The sequence below is a fragment of the Anopheles ziemanni genome, chromosome 2 (assembly GCF_943734765.1).
Source record: "Anopheles ziemanni chromosome 2, idAnoZiCoDA_A2_x.2, whole genome shotgun sequence".
Taxonomy (NCBI): Eukaryota; Metazoa; Arthropoda; class Insecta; order Diptera; family Culicidae; genus Anopheles; species Anopheles ziemanni.
In genome coordinates, this window is record NC_080705.1 from 17,147,661 (window position 1) to 17,171,157 (window position 23,497).

General features: G+C 42.6%; 3 protein-coding genes across 3 annotated transcripts; all 3 read left to right on the plus strand.

The window, feature by feature from the left end:
- Nucleotides 1-424: 424 nt before the first annotated feature.
- Nucleotides 425-3,648, plus strand: LOC131293067 (uncharacterized). Its single transcript, XM_058321147.1, has 11 exons — nucleotides 425-455; nucleotides 527-737; nucleotides 799-960; nucleotides 1,019-1,107; nucleotides 1,167-1,300; nucleotides 1,369-1,555; nucleotides 1,622-1,880; nucleotides 1,948-2,213; nucleotides 2,278-2,906; nucleotides 2,981-3,302; nucleotides 3,365-3,648. Exons 1-11 carry the CDS (start codon nucleotides 425-427, stop codon nucleotides 3,646-3,648), a joined length of 2,574 nt encoding a protein of 857 aa, XP_058177130.1.
- A 423-nt stretch (nucleotides 3,649-4,071) lies between these two features.
- Nucleotides 4,072-7,944, plus strand: LOC131293068 (serine protease snake-like). The gene is made up of 10 exons (XM_058321148.1): nucleotides 4,072-4,153; nucleotides 4,220-4,282; nucleotides 4,357-4,552; nucleotides 4,618-4,785; nucleotides 5,044-5,131; nucleotides 6,913-7,076; nucleotides 7,139-7,306; nucleotides 7,373-7,467; nucleotides 7,542-7,693; nucleotides 7,756-7,944. The coding sequence occupies exons 1-10, from the start codon at nucleotides 4,072-4,074 to the stop codon at nucleotides 7,942-7,944; spliced, it is 1,365 nt and encodes a 454-aa protein (XP_058177131.1).
- A 1,218-nt stretch (nucleotides 7,945-9,162) lies between these two features.
- Nucleotides 9,163-23,483, plus strand: LOC131293069 (uncharacterized). Its single transcript, XM_058321149.1, has 15 exons — nucleotides 9,163-9,184; nucleotides 9,247-9,300; nucleotides 9,430-9,580; nucleotides 9,646-9,813; nucleotides 17,024-17,280; nucleotides 17,345-17,596; nucleotides 19,347-19,403; nucleotides 19,472-19,679; nucleotides 19,745-19,912; nucleotides 19,970-20,064; nucleotides 20,133-20,284; nucleotides 20,346-20,529; nucleotides 20,594-20,849; nucleotides 20,917-21,173; nucleotides 23,362-23,483. Exons 1-15 carry the CDS (start codon nucleotides 9,163-9,165, stop codon nucleotides 23,481-23,483), a joined length of 2,403 nt encoding a protein of 800 aa, XP_058177132.1.
- Nucleotides 23,484-23,497: the final 14 nt, after the last annotated feature.

The window sequence follows — 23,497 nt, forward strand, 5'->3', positions numbered from 1 at the left end:
CCGTCAGCTTGGGGGTGAAGCCCCCACCTCTCCCATGAACCAGCTCGCGACCTTGAACAGAGTTGCAGCTCAAAGTCGCACGCGAACGTTTCCGCGGTTGGGAAGAAAACCAGTTTCACACTCGATCGTTACACTTGCCCCGGTTTTGAGAGATAGGGTGGTGGTGCTCGCATGGCGCTTGCCCGGGCCAGTCGTATCAGTCGAGAGGTGCCTACGCTGGGGGCAAGATGTGGACCTTGCAGCAAAGCTTTGTTGTTGTTTGGTTGCCTGCGCTGATACTGCTGCTTGGAAGATGCGGTAAGATTTGTTTCGTCGTTGTGCATTCCACTGGAACGCCGGTTTTATAACAACTGTGAGTCTATTTTTAGCCCCATCCGGTCGATCGGTAATGATAGCACGTGCGGAAGAACACATCGGGGTCGCTATGATGCCAAACGTGCGCGAATCACTCGATGGTATGTTTTGGTGACATTGTACTCAATTTCACTGCCGCTTGATACCTCTCTGTGTGTCTCTAATTATAAAGATTGTCACATGCGGTACTACACGTACAACAGCGTGGAGCCATCGGAAACCCCAACCTACGTCCGACCTCGCTTACCGTATCGGGAATTTCCCCATTCAGCCGTCATCGGCTGGACCGGTGGACCGGGTGGCTCGATTCGGTGGGGCTGTCTTGGTGTAATCGTGTGGGAAAACTTTATCCTAACGTCAGCGAGCTGCACTGCGGGCGGAAAGTGAGCAACAAGCAGTGAATGTGAGAATAGTTTCTTGATCTCGATCGTATCTTACAAACAGCGCTGTAGCGCCCGATGTAGTCCGTGTGGGTGATCTAGCGAAGGAGAACGACGATCGTGCGGTGCAGCAGTTTAATGTCTCCGAAGTTATACAACATCCCGCGTACAAAGCCGGTGACCGGGTGCACGATATTGCGTTGTTGAAGTTGGCATCGAAGGTGCAGTAAGTAAATGTAACGAAGAGAAGAAGTGGAAAAACCTGATGGAATTCCGTCTTTCAGACTGGACGCCACAGTGGTTCCAGCTTGTTTGTGGAATTCCGATGAGTTTCGATTTCGGACGCTCGATGCCGTAAGATGGGACGCTTCAGGTAAGGGCAATAACTGGAGTGTTATTAGAGTTTTCCTAAGTTGATTTCTCTCAATCTAGGAGCAAATAAGATATCGAAGGTGAAAGTGCAAACCTCTCCGGGATTGTGTAACAGTTCGTTGGAAGTGGAAAACCCCGGTCGAAATCGATCCCTTGAGCTGTGCGTTGAAAGTATAGGACCGGATACGTGTCTGGTAAGTTTTTAAACTGCAATATGGTTAGCTGGTTCTATAAGTATTACCGATATTTTTTTTTATTCTAGAGTAACACGGGTGGATTTATTCAAGTGAGCTTGCAACACAATGCTAAGTCATCTCCGTTCGTCGTTGGCATCGGCTCACCGTTCGAAGGACGTTGTGGTACATCACAACCTACCGTTTATACCCGAGTTCAGCCGTATGTGGACTGGATCCGGTCTACCATCGAGAAGAGCGGCGAGGAAGCTTGGGGTAGGGACTTACCATACCGTTTCTCTCGACGAACGCGTTCTATCTATCGTTAGTGCTTGTTTACAGAATGGAAGTTCAAACCGGCCGAATGTGCACTTCGTCGCGTTAACCTGCGACAGTACGAACCGGATGTGGTGGTCAGCAGAACCGATTCGGTAGAGACGGTACGACCAGGCGTGAGTCCTAGTTTTACGGATCCACTTAACACGAAAGCGATGGTGGAGATTCCCTACGGGTTCATCTGGAAGGATCGTACCGGCTGTTATGGGTTGATCATCGATGAGGACACGGTGCTAACGCTGGCACAGTGTACCACCAAATTTGGGTGAGTGCCTGTTAGCAGATTATTTGGCACCAATGAATTTCATTCAATTCACTTTTTTTCCATCTAGAATCCGTGCATCGCATGTCGTTAACTACAATGGAGAACAGAACCCGGTGGTAACCCATTACAATCATCCGGGTTATCGGGAGGAAACTCAGTACAATAACATTGGCATACTGAAGGTGAAGAACCGTTTTGGCTTCGGTGGAAACTTCGTACCGGCTTGCATTTGGCATGGGGACACAATTCCTGGCGATCGAGTGGAAGTGGTTGGTACCGGAAGGGTGGACTTAAATTTCTTTAGCTTGCACAACGAGTCTGTTGATGTGTTTAGTGAGTATTTATGGACTAAAACAGTTTCGTGATGTGGCCCAAACTGATGGTTTCCTCTTTGTAGCGCCACAAGAGACGAAACTTGTCGCACAAGTGAACGTACTTTCACTCGACAACTGCTCCTATTCCGAAGAATTCAGTGGAGGACTTCCGGCGGGATTGGTAGCGGAACAGTTGTGCCTCGGGAATGAACCCTACCTGGTACCAGACACCTGCGATCAGTCGTTCGGCGCACCGATTCTTGGCAACGTGAATAAGTTTGATCGCCCGGTACGGTTTGCGTACGGCCTGCACTCGTTCGGACGTGATTGTGGCTTTGGACGGGCCGTCGTTGGCGTAAGACTGGCTTCGCATGTCCACTGGATAAAGTCGATCGTACTTCCCGACTACCGAAAGGACAGTGGATCGTTGCACTTTTTGCATTCCGAGCTGGAGCACGGTGACTGGTGCCAGCACGTCGATGAGAGCGAGGGAATGTGCGTCGATGTGGAACGGTGCCCGAGAATACGATACGAGTTCTCGATCGACCGGAGGGTGGTGTTCTGCAATCGACCCACGACCGTGTGCTGCCCTTACGAGAGCATCGTCAATGAAACGTCTCCGGCCGCTCGACTGCTGGATGAGTGTGAAGAGCGGTCCCGAGGGATTCAAGCTTCGAAAGGACCCATCGATGACGATGATTACCCACATATTGTACGTGTCAGTTGAGCAATTTAGCCAGATAATATTACCCGTTGTTATAACTCCTATGGAACTCCGTATTATAGGTCGATATAGGATGGCAAGCGGGATCCGGAACGCGCTGGATGTGCACGGGAACGATCATCACACCCGCGGCCATCCTAGCGGGAGCCCAATGTTTGCTAGCGCAGCCGGATCTTCCAACAGTTGTGCTCATTGCCTCTAATTATACTATCCCTGTAAAGGAAATCATTCGCCATCCTCTGTACGACAACAATACCAAGAAATATGACATCGTAGTACTTAAACTTGACCGCCCGATCGATAGTTCCTCGACGAGAAAATATCCAGCTTGCTTGTGGACCAATCAGACACACACTCCGTTCGGCTTGACACAGATTGCGATCAGTAAGTAGGAAGTTCTGGAGGGAAATCCGACGCTTAGCTCAAATCGCTTTACTCTTTTTCAGATGAGACCGACGAATTTATCCAACAGGCCACACCGATGTACAACAAAGATTGTGATATGTCGGTCAAAGGGCTAAACTCGAGTCAACTGTGCGTGAATGTGCGTTCCTCGGATCCTACGGCTGCTTATGTTGGTGATCCCCTGTTTTGGACGAAACGGCCGGCGGATGGATCGAGTGTACATTTTCTAGTGGGCATGATGAGCTACGCTGCGCCAGATGCGGTGGGGCTCTATGTGCATAGTCGCCTTTCTTGGTTCGTCGGTTGGATTAGGAGTGTTTTGTAAACGGGACGATGTTGGTGAAGAGAACTTTTAAATAAACGTTACAACTGTTCAAGTTGAGTGAACTAATAGTTTGTTGTTTCTGATTTTTATTTATAATCTTTATTGGCAATCGAACGGGACAAAAACAGGAAAGTATTCAATTACCTTGGGCTCGTCTTATGAAATAAACAAACGGAATGTCCAGCCATAGTTCAACGAACCATCTCGGAGAGGAAATATTGCAAAATAGTTTGCTTGTGCTTTGTTACATACAGGATGTTTTATTGATTTATTTTGTCCTTTAAAGCCAAACAATGTTTATGGTAATTTATTGTTGTGTAGCAGGAATAGTGAGGTTAAGTAAATCGGGTGCCCCTGGTAATTGTTTAAAAGCATGATCCCGCATATAAAATAATCAGTAGAGACCAGACAGTGCGAGATGAGATGGCTGTCCTACGCTGCTTCAAAGATCCTTGCGATCAACCATTTTTGGGTTTAATATTGATGGGTCTAATTTTGCGAACAGGTAAGTCCAAGTTAAATTTATTGGCATAAGTGTCTTACCTGATACATCGATCAACATCCCTAACAGGAAACACGCTGAACAATGATGGGGACTCTTCCATGAAACCCAACGAAATGCTGTTTGAAATCAGTATGTATGGATAATCCTATTCTTTGTATCAAGAGTCATGGTTATAATAGATTCTTTCCTTGTTCTATTCCCAGATTCGTTTGGTTTTAACACCCTAGTGGAATGTTGTCTGCATGCATCGCATGCACAACCGGCTTATTTTGGAGAATTTGCTCATATGGCAGCAATAGGGTGGAGTCAACCGGAAGGCTCAACACTTTGGAACTGTGGTGGATCGTTGATATGGGGAAACTATATTCTCACTGCCGCCCATTGTGCCGCAGACAGATAGTAAGAATTCGTCAGTAAGTTTGGTGTATTTTAAAGCATATAATATGCCAAATGTTTGTCTTTAGTGGTATAGCCCCTGATGTGGTACGGTTAGGGGACCTGAATCTATACGATACAAGTGATGATGGCTACGTCCAGCAGCGCAAGATCGTTGAGATCATAAGACATCCTTATCACGTGTTTAGTATGAAATATCACGACATAGCTCTGATGCGTTTGGATACAAGGCTCACGTAAGTGGATGCTGGAGCTGGATCCTGTTATGTTCCTACATTTTGATTTTTACGCCTAGAATTGCAAAGGGTGTTGCTCCCCTTTGTCTTTGGAATGGGGATGTGACTCGTTTTCCATCATTGGAAGCTGCTGGTTGGGGAGATGTTTCTTCATGTACGAAATAAGTTGACCGTTTGTAATGCAATATTCACAGTGGAAAAACGTTCTCCGAACTTATTGAAGGTTTCCTTAACCCCGGTTGATCTCTTTCGATGTAGCCCGCACTACCTGCATACGCATGGATTGCGAGCTGGTTTGCAAGATAATCAAATATGTGCAGGTGACATCAAAATGGACACCTGTCCGGTAAGTGTATCGAAGTGCTTTAACACACAGAAAGTATCTTAACAATTGCCTTTCTTGATAAGGGTGATTCGGGTGGTCCTCTGCAAGTGAAGCTGGCGTATAACAAACGTGTCATTCCGTTTGCGGTCGGAGTAACGTCGTTTGGAGCTGCCTGTGGCTTCTCGGCTCCAGGAGTTTACACTAGAGTGGCACCTTATATACCATGGATATTTAATGCTCTCAAAGACCGAGGAGAACGTGTGGCAGGTTAGTGTCAGCAATTAAGACAGGTGAAATTTTAGCTATTGAATTTTATTTATTGTCTTACAGAGTGGATGTTTCAGCCTGAAGTCTGTGCCAAAGAATATAATGCAATGCATGGTGACTGGCCTCGTAGCAACTATTTAAAATATCAGGATTTGAAAAATGTTCTTACGGTACAGCAACAGCAAACTGCATACCAAAGAAATAAGTTTTGTGCAGACAACACAAAGGTTCTGTGTTTTTTTAAATGAAAGTTGGTGTACTGGTGTATTAATTAGTGCATAGAACTCTGCCAGCTCACACTCAGTTAATTTATAGAAAGTAATGGTTTGCTGGAATAAATACTACCTATTGGAGACCTATTGGAGCTTTTGGCTACTCCATGGGACGGATGGTGCATCATGAAACGTTGAAAGTGAAACGTATAGCATGACGTGACGTCCATCATGGAATGTTCTATGGAGCGGATCTGGAACCAGGGATTTACGTCGGTCCAGGACCTCAAAAAGAAACTAGTTTTTAACTTCATCTGAGGATTATGTTCCCTTTTTCTATTTAGCAATTACTAAGCTGCACCTCACGGGTTAATACCGAAGTGCTACGGATTATTAATAAAATAGCCAGGATAGCCAGAAATACGCTTATGAGAAGACAAACAAATTATTCCTTTATTCGTTTCTTTATTTTTCAAAATCTCTCATTTTCAGAATAGTTTGTAACAACGCTTTTTCGCTATTTGTTTTAAGTAACATGTCTCCTAATGATGCTCACTTAACCGATCTTAAACTGTATGGCACATAACTCCCTTGCAGCGGGATAATGTTGGTTAAGAGAACTTTTAAATACACGTTTTAACCATTCAACTTGGGTGTACTAATAGTTTTTTGTTTCTTATGTTAATGGTCTGAATACTTTAAACAGATAATCGAATTTCATCGAAACAGGAAGTGCATCAGGTACATTTGGGGTCATCTCGAGGAATAAGCGGAACGTCTGGTTGAAGTGAATCAATAAGAAGCATGCAACATTATCTTAGCATTTTGTTAAGTTGCTTTTGTTGCATGCTGAATGTTATATTGATTTATTTTGTCTTTCAAACCAAACAATATGCATGATGAGTTATTGTGATGTAGCAAGAATTCGAAGATTAAGTAAACCGAGTGCCCCTGATAAAAGTATAAAAAGCTTGCTTCTGTACATATGAAAGTCAGTAGAGTACTGACAGTGTGAGATGAGATGGCTGTCCTACGCAGTTGCAAAGATCCTTGCGATCAATTGCTTTTGCGGTTAATATTGATGGTTCTGATTTTGGGAACAGGTAAGTGTAATTTTATTCATCTTGACCAAAGTGTGTTACATGATCCAACGATAAGATTCAGGAAAAGTAAACTGGCGGGACTATGAGGTGGAACAGGTGATGGTACCCAACCAATCCGGTAAGCATAGTAAATTGAATCCGTCGCATCTAAACCACGACCAGATAGTCATTTCTTGTATCTTGCACAGACTCGTTGGATGATTCTGATCCAACTCATCAGTCGATTATTGCATCCAATGGGGCTCCTACTATTTTGGGCGAGTTTGCTCATATGGCAGCAATAGGGTGGAAGCAACCGGATCGTTCACTTCTGTGGAATTGTGGTGGATCGTTGATTTCGGTGAACTACATTCTAACTGCGGCGCATTGTTCGAAAGATATCAAGTAAGTGTTTAATTTCCGTTAGAGTTTTCCGTTAGAGTTTAACCTAGAAATGTTCCATTCAGTCTTCGCGAACCAACTGTGGCGCGTTTGGGCGATATCAATCTTTACGATGCAAGTGACGACGAGCACGCACAGCAGCGAGATATCATTGAAATTAAAATACATCCTAATTACGTGTTTCGTAACAAATATCACGATATAGCTCTGATGCGTTTAGATAGGAGTGTCACGTAAGTAAAGTGCTTTAGTTATCTATATCGTGACTGAGTTTTGAATAACATACATATTTTCCTTAGAGTTCACGACACTGTTGTTCCCATTTGTCTTTGGAATAAGGCCGTATCCCGTTCTAACTCATTTGAAGCGGTTGGCTGGGGAGAAACTAGCTTTAGTAAGTATACACATAGAACCTACAAGTATTAAGCATTTATATCTGATATCCTATATCATATGAATTTCATCCAGGAGGAATGCGTTCGCCGTTCCTGGTTAAGGTCCGCCTAAGCCTGGTTGGAAAATCGAAATGCAGTAAACATTACTTGTATACGCGTGGATTAGGTGCAGGTTTGCACGAGAATCAAATGTGCGCAGGTGATGAAATAATGGATACATGTCCGGTAAGTGTTTTGGTGTGCCACAAGATATTCCAAATGTCTTACCAATCGGTTATGTTGATAAGGGCGATTCAGGAGGTCCACTGCAAGTGAAGCACTACTTCAATGAACTTAGTGCTCCATTTTTGGTCGGAGTGACGTCGTTTGGAGCTGCCTGTGGCCTCTCGGCTCCAGGAGTCTACACTAAAGTGGCTCCTTATATACCATGGATAACTTCGACGCTGAAATCAGGTGGAGAGTATGTGCCAGGTTAGCATGAGTGATTAAAACCGTTGCAGATTTGTATGATGAAGATTTTTTTTCCAGAATGGATGTTCCATCCTCACGTCTGTGCCAAGAAATACGCTGATATGCGGAAGTCTGAGTCACCTGTTGGGCCGGGTGATGCAAATTCATACACAAATGAAAGACACCATTCGATAAGCAACTCAAAATTACATGCTGCACCAACACAGGAAGTTTCATGGAATAGCCGTATAGTTTGTAGATACTACCCATCATTCCAATGTGCACCAACACAGGAAGTTTCATGGAATGGCCGTATAGTTTGTAGATACTACCCATCATTCCAATGTGTTATTGATGAACGTTGACTTATTACATTGTGCAAAGCGTACCGCAATCCTGAATAAAGGATATTAAATTAAGCGTTTCAACGCAATTGCTGCCAGAATGAACTTTCTGGTTGAATAGGATTGACAATTTTTATTCATATCACGTCAAAGCGTTGGGCATGGGTAGTATGAACGATGCTGTATACATATTAAACAATGAAAAAAAACTGTTTGTCGGTTTGTAACAATAACGCACACTTTTCGAGTACTGAGTAAATGTAAAACTTCTACTACTGCTAAACGTAATACTACTAACGCTACTACTGCAGCTAAGCGTAAAGCTTCTACTAATGCCACTACTTCCACTTTCAGTATGCTAAGCCATAATAATCGAAGCGAAGCTTGGGTTTTGCCTTGTTTACTGTAGAGTTTGCAAAGGAAAGCATTATAGCGTTGCTCACTCTCGTGGCAAGAGTTTCGCTTGCGAATTATAAGATTTTGTCCAAGAACGCACACACGGTTCGTTCGCGCTTTTTAGAGGCGATGGGTAATCTGAATAGTCAATCAAAATGTATCAAAACAGGAAAGTACTGAAACACCTTGGGTTCCATCTTGTACAATAAACAATTGGATCGTCTGGTCGAAGCGGAACGATTCATATCACTCCGTTGAACCATTTAGCAAAATGTTTTGAAACCATTACATGCAGAATGTTAGTATGTTTAGTTATTGGAATGTGTCAATAAAAGATTAAGAAAAATCTATTCGTATATGTGTTTGTGTGTGCGCGCTTTTGAGGCAATTGTGAATGTTACTGCGCTTGCAGAGATAATCAGTATTGTACTGAAAGTCAATGAGATGGCTGTCCTACGCTGTTTCAAAGATCCTTACGATCAACTGCTTTTGCGGGTTATACTCATGGTTCTGATTTTGCGAACAGGTAAGTGCGATTTTATATGCTTCGACAAAGGTAGTCTTTAATTGTACATCGTCTAATTTCAGCAAAAGGAAACACGCTGTCCACTGTAAGCGACTCGCTGATAGAACCCAATCGAAGTAAATATGGCGTTAGAAAGTGTGAACTATCTGTAACGTTTTTCTAAATCATAGTTAAGACTTCAAGCCTTGTTCCATCCTCAGATACGTTTGGTTTTATTCCCAAATCCACATTATTAACGGTTGCAGCGCATGGACGACCAGCTTATTTCGGGGAATTCGCTCATATGGCAGCAATAGGGTGGAGTCAACCGGAAGGCTCAACACTTTGGAACTGTGGTGGATCGTTGATATGGGGAAACTATATCCTCACTGCAGCCCATTGTGCTGTAGACGGCAGGTAATAATTTCATGGTTCAGTTAGTGTGGTTTGTTAGATAGCTTATACCAGATGACTGTCTTTAGTGGTATAGCCCCTGATGTGGTACGGTTAGGGGATCTGAATCTATACGATGCAAGTGATGACATCTACGCCCAGCAGCGCAAGATCGTTGAGATCATAAGACATCCTTATCACGTGTTTAGTATGAAATATCACGACATAGCTCTGATGCGTTTGGATTTAAGGCTCGCGTAAGTGGTTGATAGAGTTTAATCCGGTTCAGTTTCTACATTTTGATTTTTTTTCCGTCTAGAATCGACGTCGGTGTTGCTCCTCTTTGCCTTTGGAATGGGTATGTGACTCATTTTCCATCATTTGAGGCTGTTGGTTGGGGAGATACTGGATTTAGTAAGTAAATCTACTTTTCTTCATGTACGAAATAACTTGACCGTTTGTAATGCAATATTCACAGTGGAAGAGCGTTCACCGATCTTATTGAAGGTTTCCTTAACCCCGGTCGATCTTTTACAATGTAGCAGGCACTACTTGCGATCGCGTGGATTGGGAGCTGGTTTGCAAGAAAATCAAATGTGCGCAGGTGACATCAAAATGGACACCTGTCCGGTAAGTGATTCTCTGAGGCTCGATTCATTTCGAAACTACTTAACGAAGAAGTACTGTAGGGTGATTCGGGTGGTCCACTGCAAGTGAAGCTGATGAACAACACGCGTGTCATTCCATTTGTGATCGGAGTAACGTCATTTGGAGCTGCCTGTGGCTTCTCGGTTCCTGGAGTCTACACTAGAGTGGCACCTTATATACCATGGATATTTAATGTTCTCAAAGAACGAGGAGAACGTGTGGCAGGTTAGTGTCAGCAATGAAGCGAGGTGGAATTTTACCTATTATATTGGGTTTTTGTTCCAGAATGGATGTTTCAACCTGAAGCCTGTGCTACAGATTATGCCGAACTACGAGAGAACGATCCACCCGTTGACCAGGATGGTACCAACTTAGTTGAATATCAGGATTTGGGAAGGGTTCTTGTGTTAGAACAAAAAAATAAAATGAGGCAAATTTTACGTGAACAACAGCTAGCTTTAAACCGTTGTGAAGACAAAACAGAGCGCCTGTGTGTTGATTGATAGAAGTTTCGTTGTTGTTCTATACACTAAGTATAGAAATCTGCCGTTACACATCAGCATCAAGGACTGAGACACATTACTTTCTATAACTTCATGGAAAAATTGTGAAATAAATAGGTTAGCAGCAACTAAGCTTCTAGCTTAAAATGTTGTTAAATCTTCTCAAAGTGTTTGGAAACCGTGACAAGCAATTATTCAACTTCCTCTATTTCTATCGTTTTAAATAAAAAGCACGCGATTAGTTTTCTCTAACGGGCTTATATTACGATCTTGTACTGTATTTGTTATCATGTCGTGGAATTGACGGTTGGAAAAAGGAAACCTAACAGCTTGTAGTAGTAGTCTTATATTATGAAACAGGCATTAATCTGATGAACAATATGTTTATAAGTGTATGTTTTTCGAACAGGAAGTATCAATGGCAATCAATACGATGTGTTGGCATTAAAAATCCCCTGTATGTATGTACTTCAGATTGAAGAGTATAAAAACAAGTTATGCACTATCAGTAGAGCTCAGTATGAAAGTACAAAAGTAGCAAAGATGATCGATTGTCAGAAATCTCGTGTAAGAAGTCTTCTTCATCTCCTATTAGTGGGGCTTATTTGCCGTTCAGGTACGAACAAACTCATCTTTCTGATGAGTTATTTCTGGAAACAATTTAAATCTTTTTCGATTTCACACCTTACAGTTGCCGGACAGAAATCGCTCCCGTTTGTTGTTTTAGAGGATGACACAAAAGGTTTGTTAGTACCAAACCAACGGGAAACTATTGATGGCAAGTTTCGGACACATGCATTGTTCTTGTTACCATTGGCTATTTTGTAACATCGTTTTGTATCCTTTCCGTTACAAACAGATTGCCATTTTCGGAATGTCAGGTATGCTTTTCAGGAAACCAACCAAATACGAAAAGTAGCCCATGGAAAACAGGCTTACTTCCGAGAATTTCCTCACATGGCAGCGATAGGATGGAGTTACGGTAATGGTACTACAATGTGGAATTGTGGTGGATCATTGATATGGGAAAACTATGTCCTCACTGCGGCCCATTGTGCGGCAGACGCGGAGTAAGTGATACCGTAACAACGTCAGAGACATCTGAAAGATATTTTTCGCTGTTTGTTTAAAGTAACATGCCCCCTAATGTGGCTCGCTTTGGCGATCTGAATCTGCATGACGCAAGTGATGACGCGTACGCACAGCAGCGGACAATTGTGCAGGTTATAAGACATCCTGATCACAAGTTTAGCCAAAAATATCACGATATAGCTATGATGCGTTTGGATAGGAGTGTCATGTGAGTAGGTTATTGACCGTGCACAAGTATGTGCTTACTATATGATTAACTATGTGTAGCTGTGTAGCTTTCATGATACCGTTGTTCCGGCATGTCTTTGGAATCAACACGAGATCAATTTCACATCGATGGAAGCTGCAGGATGGGGAGATACAGGTTTTTGTAAGTAAACTGGCGATTCTTAACACTCGGACAAGAAAAACTTGATATTGTTGCATCCACAGTTGAGCAACGTTCGCCAGTCTTGTTGAAGGTTTCCCTAAGCTCCGTTGGTCCTGAACGGTGTAGCAATCATTTCTTGCATACGCGGGGATTGCGCCAGGGTTTGCACGAGAACCAGATGTGTGCCGGTGATATTAAAATGGATACTTGTCCCGTGAGTATTTCTGTGAGGCTCGCTTCATTCGAAACTATCTAAAAACGAACTACTTTAGGGTGATTCAGGTGGTCCACTGGAAGTGAAACTACTGCATAACACACGGGTTACCCCATTTCTAGTCGGAGTAACATCCTTTGGAGCTGCCTGCGGTCGTTCGGTTCCTGGAGTCTACACAAGAGTGGCTCCTTATATTCCTTGGATACGATCAATTCTGAATGTCGGTGGTGAGAAGACAGAAGGTGAGTATCGGATCGGAACCGTGAAATCTTAGCTTGGTCAGTTGACTACTTTCTGTTGCAGAATGGATGTTCACGCCACAAGGCTGTGCAATTAAATACGCTGAATGGCGAGAGTACGAACCGGCTGTTGCCCCGCGCCGTAACAGTTCCTTCCGTATGGTGTACTTAGATAATGCTCATATATTTGAAGCTGAAACAGCACAGCAGGTGTCAATCCATTGGAATCGAAAAGTTTCGGTGGAGCCTGAGCAATGTTACGGTGTGATCATTGATGATCGTTGGATAGTAACATTAGCACGGTGCACAGTAGTTGATGGGTAAGTAAAACAAAGCATACATTATATTTGTTTTTACTCAGCTCAGTTGATTTGTTCGCCCACAGACAACCACCTACTCATATTCGATATCGAGACAATAGAACAAACACTGTAATGAAATATTTCACGCATCCTAAGTATGAGAAAACCTCTCCGTTTTACGACATCGGGCTTCTCTTGTTGAAAGACCCGTTAAAGTTTTCTGAATATTTTTCCCCTGTTTGCCTTTGGCACAACAAAGAGTTGCCACTAACGAAGATTGCAGTGGCGGCTCAAGGACCATACAATTTAATCGAAGCACGGATAGGTTCAATTGACTTTTGTAAGTATACTTAAGCGCCTAAGTGTGTAAGTAAATTACAATAACAATTTTGCTTCTCTGTTCCTCTAACAGGGTCAAGTAACATGGTAAGTGCGCTTGCCATCGGATATACTCAAGACATCGTAAACTGTACATCGTTCGGTGTGGAAAAAAATTTAACCGAGGAGCACCTTTGCTTTGGTTCGGAAATTTTTCTCGTCCCAGGAACTTGCACTCAAACCTTTGGTGGTCCAATATACAGCGAAGTGAGACGTTTGGATCGGCGGTTTACATACGTGTATGCACTGAACCTTTTCGGTAGGGACTGTGGCTACGGACTGCCGGCCGTAGGTGTCAGGATTGCTCATCATACGGAATGGATGGAATCAATATTGCTCCCTAAGGCTATCGAGGATGACGCAGATGAACCAGTTATATTTCTTAACAGCCTACTGGCTGAAGGGGACTCATGTAATTCTGGTAGCGGAAATGGTGATGGCATATGCGTTGAAGCTATATTTTGTCCGAGGGTGGTGCATGAGTTCTACAGGAATGAGCAGGTGCGTTTTTGTCAGACCGGCTCCTTGGTATGCTGTCCACGGGATTTTATTCGCAACGAGACCGATGCAGCGTGGAGGGAAATAGATGAATGTGAAAACCGTCAGTCGTCGGTTGAAAATTCACTCAGCTTTAGCGATAATTTAGTAACATCATCTGTAATTTGGGATGTGATATAAAGTGTTATAATAAATATTAATTATTTTCAGATTCATCTCGTTTGGAACACGGAATCAAGCAGAACGACTTGCATAGGGACGATCATTACGAAGCGAGCGATCATGATAGCTGCAAACTGCGTTGGGCTTGGAAACGAGCATCCCACTGAAGTATCACATCAAGAATCTGCTTTCAAATCGATAGCAATAGAGAGAGTTATCATTCATCCCGAATTTGATCTTTCCACGAAGCAGAACAACATCGCTTTGATAAAAACCAAGGATGACATCGGTACCTTGTGGGGCAAAAGACCAGCCTGCCTGTGGACAAACACGACTCACACGGCGTTTAGTTTAACTCAAGTTCTATTAAGTATGTTTTCAAGATGTTGATAAAGATTCCTTTTAATGATGTTGATGTTTTACCTGCAGACACAACAATTGCGAACGTCACTGAGGCGTTCACAATGTATAGCGCTGACTGTGCGGGAGTGTTTGGAAGGACTCTTCAACCGAATGAGCTATGCGTATTTGCCCGTGAGTGGAGCGGCATGTTGAATGTGGATGAAGATGCACCAGCGCTCTGGCGAGCTGAAGCTGGGAAACAATATTCGATTCCTTATGTGATTGGGATCGCTAGCCAAAAGTCCACGGATGAAGGTAGTGACTTTATACACACCCGAGTATCGTCGTATGTAAATTGGATCAAAAGTGTGTTATGAGAAAGTACAACCTGAAACAAGTGAAAATATTGTTGGAATGAATAACAAATAAATTTATCCATCCATTTATAATAGCTAGGATGTTTATTTTAAAAATGCACATCAACATTACCGAAATTAAGTAGCTAAACTACCCTTACTTCACGTTCCATAGAGCAAATGTATTGTTCGTAGGTTGATTGAATCACACAATAGTTATGATGTATGGTGATATTCAATCGACTAAGCTTTCTTTCATGACCTCTCACGATAGTAAAGCTTTAAATGTTATGTCACGCTAATGAGCTTTTCGGCCCATTTTTTCATTCAACCGTATTTCTTCTCTTCCCTCAAGTTCAATGCTTTCTGTTGTGTTTGTGAAAAAAAAAAAACCGGTTTGCCATACAACATAAACCAGTTAGACAACTTTATTTGTCCATAGCGCTGTCGATTGTGCTTTTTTGTTTTGTTTGTTTTAAGACATTTCGCACCAGCTCCCCAGTCAGCGTTCATTCGCTTTGCGCTATTGTTCGCGGTTACATAAAAATAATCCGATCAGTTGACGATAGTGCTTCTTGGGTGCGGCTGCATCTGAGTTAAGGTGTAGCCTCGAGTTTGCTTATTTTACACGATAAATAGACAATTTTAGTACGCTAACAAAAATGCATGCTTCAAAGGTATTCGATGTGCAATTGCTATTGACAGTGTTGCTATTATTTATTAAATATTGTAAAACAGGTGAGTTCAGGTGATATTTAAAGCAATGTTTTCAAGCTATACAAAGGATGTTTGTATTTCAGAACTTAACTCCGGGGAAGATATGGAAGGTTTGATTATGCCAAACAAAAGACAATCGATAAACGGTTAGTTGGAATACTTTAACCGTCTATTGACCGTATGGTAATTAACTTGCAGCATTAGATTGTCATTTTCGTTTCATTAAGTACGCTCAACGACCTCCAGTGGCTCCTGCGGCAGCGAATGGAAGGCCGACGTATTTACGAGAGTTTGCACATATGGCAGCGATTGGATGGAGTCAATCGGATGGCGCTACGCTTTGGAACTGTGGTGGTTCGTTGATATGGGATAACTACATTCTCACAGCGGCCCATTGCGCGGCAGACTCCAAGCAAGTAATCCGTTGTACGCATCGCGCCAAATTGGTATGTTAATATGAATCGTTTGGTTTAGCAATGAACAACCTGACGTGGCACGCTTTGGCGACCTTAATTTGTACGACGATGGGGATAACGAATACGCACAGCAGCTTAAAATTGTTGAAGTTATCAGACATCCTGAGCACAAGTTCAGCAAAAGATATCATGACATAGCTCTGATGCGTTTGGAAAAGGGTGTCAGGTAAGTTGATGATGAAAAAATGACTATTTAGATACCTGCTCACTATAAGATGCTCTTCTTCCAGATTTCACGATACTGTTGCTCCCGCATGTCTTTGGAACGGGGACGAGATCCGCTTCAAAACGATGGAAGCAACCGGTTGGGGAGATACTGGTTTTGGTAAGCGAATTTTGAGTACATCATCAAACACAAAACATTAACGCCTGTTGGTTGAAACACTCGCAGCTGAGAAGCGCTCGCCGATCCTGTTGAAGGTTTCCTTAAGCCTCGTTGATCCCAAGCGTTGTAGCCAGCATTACTTGGGAACACGGGGATTGCGTGAGGGTTTGCACAATAATCAAATGTGCGCAGGAGACATCAAAATGGACACCTGTCCGGTGAGAGCTTATTTGTGATTTAATTCACTTGAATCTTACTTTAAACGAAATATACTTTAGGGTGATTCGGGTGGTCCACTACAAGTGAAGCTGTTGCACAACACACGAGTTACCCCATTTCTGGTCGGAGTAACGTCTTTTGGAGCTGCCTGCGGTCAATCGGTTCCTGGAGTTTACACAAGAGTGGCACCTTACATTCCCTGGATACAATCTACTCTAAACAAACACGGAGAGAATGTTACAAGTGAGTATAAAGATTCTGCTGGAGGTGGTTTACTTATCTCATCACGAAATCATCCTATTCCAGACGGAATGTTCGAACCTCAAGCTTGTGCCATACGGTACGTTCGATACAGAGAATATGAACCGGCTGTTATACTCGGTAAAAGAGGCTCGTTTGAATCGCTGGAGTTTAAGAATGCCAATCTTTTGGAAGCTAACATGGTACATCATGTTACAATCCATTCGAAGCAAGTAACTTCTGTTGAGTCTGAACAATGTTATGGTGTCGTCTTTGATGAGAGTACGGTTTTGACTCTAGCACAATGCACTTCAATCAATGGGTGGGTATGGTTTTTCGATCGTGTTAATTGTGCTGCTAGTTACATATTACCAATCTTTCTACAGAACTTCTCCGACACATATTCGCTATGAGGGTAACAAAATAAGTGCAGTTGCAGAAGTCTTTAAGCATCCAAAATATGAGGAAAACTCTTTGTACAACAACATAGGAATACTGAAGCTGAAGGATCCAGTCAAGTTCTCGAAATCCTTTGTTCCGGCGTGTCTGTCGCTTGAAGACGATTCTTCCATAAAGAAATTGACTATTTCTGGCAGGGGATCGCTGGAACTAAATGATTTTGAACCAAATCCAACTGCATTCTGTAAGTTCTTTCAGCTAAGTTTTAGTACTTAAAATGTTAAATGTTATCATCTTTTTACCAACAGGGTCAAACAAAACGGTGGATGTACTTGCTACCAGCTACATACACAATGTGACAAACTGCACAGATTCATTCAAATCCCATTTAGCGAAGGGGTTAACCGACGAGCATCTTTGTCTCGGCTCGGATCTCTTCCTGGTTCCTGGCTCTTGCAATCAAATCCTCGGTGGTCCGATACAAACTAAAGCATACCATTTTGATTACAAAATAACCAACGTGTACGCACTAAACCTTTACGGCAAGGATTGCGGATATGGTGAATCGGCCGTAGGTGTCAAGATAGCTCATCATGCGAAATGGCTTGAGTCCATCTTGCTGCCCAAGGAGAAAGAAGTTGACAGAAATACACCGTTTACTTTTGTGAACAGCGAGCTAGGAGAAGGAGATGTTTGCGAAGCGGACAGAAACGGAACAGATGGCATATGCGTCGCACACAAGATTTGCCCGAAGATGGTCCACGAGTTCCAAATAGGTGGTCAGGTGCAATTTTGTCACACTGGATCCTTGGTGTGTTGTCCACGAGAATTCATTCGGAATGAGACGGATGCAGAATGGAGAGAATTAATTGAATGTGAAATTCGTAAAACTCCCACGAAAGCTCGCAGTTTTAAAGAGAGTCTTGTGAGTAAAATGGCAGCAAAATAATCGTAACTCGTTTCATAAATATGTTTAATCTTATCAGATTTCTATTGTTTGGAATTCGAAAACGGAGGAAAAACCATGTATTGGAACGATCATCACCAGCCGTACGGTTGTGGTGGCTGCTAACTGTGTGTTTGGCATGACCTTTCCTGCAGATGTATCAATCAATCATGCTAAGAGTGGTGGAAACAAATTGACGGCAGTCGAGGGGGTCATAATACACCCCGAGTTTGATATGTCAACGAAACGTCACAACATAGCATTGTTAAAGATGAAACATCTTACCCGCGTACTGATGAACATCGAGCCGGTTTGCCTATGGACAAACGCAACCCACACTCCGTTTCATTTGACTCAAGTTGTTTACGGTATGTTTCCCAATGATTTCGCTATGGATTAACAATTTCGTCGAATCTATATTTTAAGCTTCTTTTTATTTCCCAGATGCAACACCTGAGAGTGATGAAGAGGCTTTTGATAGAAATAGCTCTGACGGTAGGGTTTCCCGAATACTTGAATTGTTTTATCCACTATAAGTATATCTGTTTTAAATTTTTGTAGGCCTAACCGTGATAGAGGATGCGGAGGGATTTTCCGAATACAGCACCGACTGTTATGACGCGTTCGGAAGAATGATACAACCGTATGAGCTCTGCGTCTTTGTGGACGATTGGGGAGGACATTTAACAGTGAATCTAGATACACCGGTTTTATGGAAAAAGGAAGTTGGCACGAACTATTCTCCTACTTATCTGGTTGGAATCGCCAGTCACAAGTCTCCGCGTGGTGCCAGTGATTATCTTTACTCCCGCATATCGTCATATGTAAGTTGGATCAAAAGCTTATTGTGAAGTGACGAACGAATACGAGAACACGATACAAAAACTAAATGAATAAATAAATCAATGGTTGAACAGTATCAAACATGCTGTTTGTTGCTCGATTGTGCATAAAGTTATTGAGCAAGAACCTCAATGGCAGTATTGCAGAAGCAATGTGTTATAACAGCAGGCAATCAAGCAGACTCAAACAAATTATGTTTTATACTGTGATGCGGACTAGTTGTTTATTAGTTTCTTATTAATAACACACCAATCATAGAAGTTTACACAGTCCCGTGGAAGGTGTGTGTGTGTGAAATGATAAGAAAGAAACTACTGATATGTATGACCAGTGGCAGATAACGATCAGTAGCTAAACTGCATTAAACGAGCTAAGTAGTCCTATGGAGCGTCTGATACTGTTTCTGCTGTTACCCGTGATTTTAGTGGAATTTACACGTGCAGGTCTGATAGAAATGCCTAATCTGATTGATTCCTGATTGTTGTACATTCTAACATCTTTTACTTATCCTAACACCTTAGTCCCAGAGGATGATATGGAATGGTTGATCGTACCCAACCAACGAACATCTATCGATGGTAGGTGATTGAGTTACGAAGATGATTCTTTGCAAAGTAATCAACACTTAGACCCACTTTTTGCATAGACTGCCACGTTCGATATCACAGATATGGTTTACCGTTACCCTCTACGCCTCAAGTGGCCTTTGGTACAACGGCTTATATAACGGAGTTCGCTCACATAGCGGCCATAGGATGGACTCGTGAGGATGGTGCAATCGTCTGGAATTGTGGTGGTTCATTGATCTGGGAGAACTATGTTCTTACTGCGGCCCATTGTACGGCAGACGCCGAGTAAGTGGGGCATTCGTCGGTATGCTTGGTAGGTTTTGAAGACAATACTTTCTTTTTGCCTCTAGCAATAATGTTCCAGATGTGGCACGGCTTGGGGACATCAACCTTTACAACACTGAAGATGACATGTTCGCTCAGCAGCGGAGGATTGTTGAAATTATAAGGCATCCGGAACATATGTTTTCTAGAAGATATCACGATATCGCTCTGATGCGTTTGGATAAGGGTGTCATGTAAGTTTGATTTGTTGTTGTGTGATTTATGTATGCCAGTTGGAACTCTTCTTCTAGTTTACATGATACAGTTGCTCCCGCATGTCTTTGGAATGAGGACGTGATCCGTTTCAAATCTTTTGAAGCTGCTGGGTGGGGAGATACAGGGTTTGGTGAGTTAATAAGCAATACTTCATCATCTGAATGAGTAAATTGTGCATTTCCATCGGTATTTCCACAGCTGAGAAACGTTCACCGGTTCTGTTGAAGGTTTCTTTGAGTCCAGCTGATCCTGTACGGTGTAGCAATCATTTCTTGCATACGCGAGGACTGCGTGACGGTCTACACCCGAACCAGATGTGTGCCGGTGATGAGCAAATGGATACCTGTCCGGTTAGTGTGCTGGATGGATTTAATTCACCCATTGAATCTTACTAACCAACACATATTGAAGGGTGATTCTGGGGGTCCACTGCAAGTAAAGCTGCTACACAACACTCGTGTCACTCCGTTTGTGGTCGGAGTAACGTCATTTGGGGCTGCCTGTGGTCAATCGGTTCCAGGTGTCTACACTAGAGTGGCACCTTATATTCCCTGGATACGCACGGTGCTTAACGATCGTGGAGAGAATGCGACAGGTTAAAATAACACTTCCACTGAGTGCGATTTGCTTGCATTTACCTGGAGATCTCTCATTTGCAGAGCAAATGTTCCAACCATCAGCTTGTGCCTTACGGTACGTACGGTATAGAGAGTACGATCCGGCTGTTATACTCGGTGGCACTAACGGGCAGCAATCGTTGGAGTTCGCTAATGCTCAACTGTTGAAAGCTGCCACGGAACATCAAGTTTCAATCCATTGGAATGAAACACTCTCCACGCAGGGATCGACATGTTATGGTATCATTTTTGATGAACGATGGGTTGTTACACTAGCACGATGCACTGAAATCGATGGGTTAGTGTGAACTATGAATGAGTGTTTGGATACAATACAATTTACGATTTTGTTTCTTATTCGAAAGGGTCCCACCCACGCATATCCGGTACGGAGGAAACAAAATGAATCATGTTGCCGAATATTTCCAACATCCAAGATACGAGACCAATTCACCGTACAACGATCTAGGACTTCTTAAGTTGAAAGATCGCGTGACGTTCGGCGGATCTTTCGTTCCTGCTTGCTTGTGGTATAAGGAGGATACACCCGTATCAAAGCTGAAAACGGCTGGCCGTGGTTTAAGGAATCAAATTGAACGAAAAATTCCCTCAATTGCCATTGGTAAGTGTTCGTTTGTGTGTGTTTTGCACAGTATAAAAATAGTGCATTCGTTTTCTTTTGCCTTTTTCTTTACAGCATCTAATGAAACGATCGATGTTCATGCAGTTGCATACGAGCGACATGGTCCAAGCTGTTCTTTATCAGATGATTATGCATCCCAATTCGAAAAAGGTTTAACTGACGAGCACCTCTGTTTTGGGTCTGAACAATTCTTGCTTCCTGGCACCTGCAACCAAACCCTCGGCGGACCAATCGCAAGCGAAGGGTACATATGGCATCGTATGCTTCCTGACGTATACGCATTGAACCTTTTCGGCAGAGACTGTGGGTATGGGGAACCGGCAGTTGGTGTGAAAATCGCTCATCACATGGAATGGATGCAGTCCGTTTTACTACCGAAGCATGATCTTCCGGACCATGATGAGCGAGTTATATTTCTGAATGAAGCGCTTGAAGAAGGTGATCGTTGTGTTGCAGGGCGTGGAAGTGATGGTACATGCGTTGAAGCTGCGTATAGTCCTTATGTATCGTATGAGTGGGAAGAAGGTTCGGTAGCACGATTTTGTCAGACCGGATCATTGGTGTGCTGTCCAAATGAACTCATTCGTAACGACACAAATGCTGAATGGAGGGAAATCGATGGATGTGTAAAAAAATATCATACACTAGAAAAATCATTCGATACAAAAAAGTCCCTCGTAAGTATAAAACAACTTACATAAAATACCCAGGTAATAATGGTTTCTTGAGTCAACAGGTTTCGATCATTTGGAACATAGACTCAGGTGTAAAGTCTTGCGTCGGAACGATCGTTACGAGTCGAACGATAGTGGTGGCAGCCAACTGTGTTATTGGAACGCAAATCCCTGCAAACATATCCTTCGGAGAAACTTACCACCCTCTGTCCACATCATTGGCAGTAGAGAGAGTAATCGTTCATCATAAGTTCAATAACTCTACAAAACAACACAACATTGCATTAATTCAAATGAAAGATCACCTAGAGCAGCAGTTCGGGAAAAGGCCGGCTTGTCTATGGACAAACTCCACCCATACTCCATTCTTGTTAACTCAAATTCTTGCCAGTATGTTCAATAGACAATCGTGTTTCTCAACGATATCAAAGAAATTAACAATGAACGGTTTGACTCTTTACAGATACATCTGGTCAAACAGACGCATTTCCAAGATACAGCATCGACTGCAAGGACACCTTCGGCAGGGTTCTAGAACCAAATGAACTTTGTCTGGATATGGAGCTTCAGGACGGGAAGTTGGATGTAGATGAAGATATGCCATCATTGTGGAATAAAATGGTTGGTGAAAAAAGTTCTATCCCATTTCTGGTTGGCATCGCCAGCCATAAGTCCATCGATGATGGTAGCGTGTTTCTTCATACCAGAATTTCGTCGTATGTGAGTTGGATTAAAAGTGTGTTGTGAGAAGTTCCAAACACATCAAAACTGAATAAGAAACATCGCAAATAGTTCTAATTATGCAAATACAAACCATTTTAATCTGGTTCTGATTTCCTTGTATTTCATAACACTTTCTTTTTGAAATGATTTAAATGATAATGTTGTTTTAAATAAGTATAGTATGGTTAAAAGTATTCTTACTAACGCTACCAAACAACGGGTAACTATTTTATGAAAGATGTAGCAATGGGGGATAAAAAACTTCTAAATGAAACAAATTTAGTCTGTACTATTAATGTTGAGCAACTTGCTAACCAAAAAAAAAAAATAATCTTTTTCATAAATATTATACTCCAACTCTAAAATATGTTTGGTGTATGTACTGTTAGTTCCAATGCAGCTCTGAGTAATTTAAACTAACATCACCATTGAATTTGATGAATATTGAAAATAAAATGTATGGAAAGATGGCACAAATCGAAATAGCTGATAATTGATCTCAAAATCCCAAATGAATTCATAGACGCTTTTTCAGCTTTTTCGCTTTAACATTTTATCGGAGTCGAACGCCCTTCGATCGGCTTCCCCATTCTGCTATCCGCCTAATAACCGGCGACAGTGTGAATTCGGAGGGATGTGTGACGATATTCTTGTGTTGTTCTTCTTTAATGGTACGATCTAGCCTTTGTGATTGTGTTCCGGTCATCAAAGAAGACACATTTTACACCAATTAAATTGTTTACTTCCGAACGCCTGTGCCTCTCACTTAGCAACCGGTCAGGTTTCAGGGTTGGGGACTCCCGTGAAAGACTCCAACCGGTTTGACGATTTCGGCTCGTGGCTCGTGCGCGGTTTGGTGATTGTTTACCGTCCATGGTTCGCGCAGACCTAGCTTCAGTCTAGTTA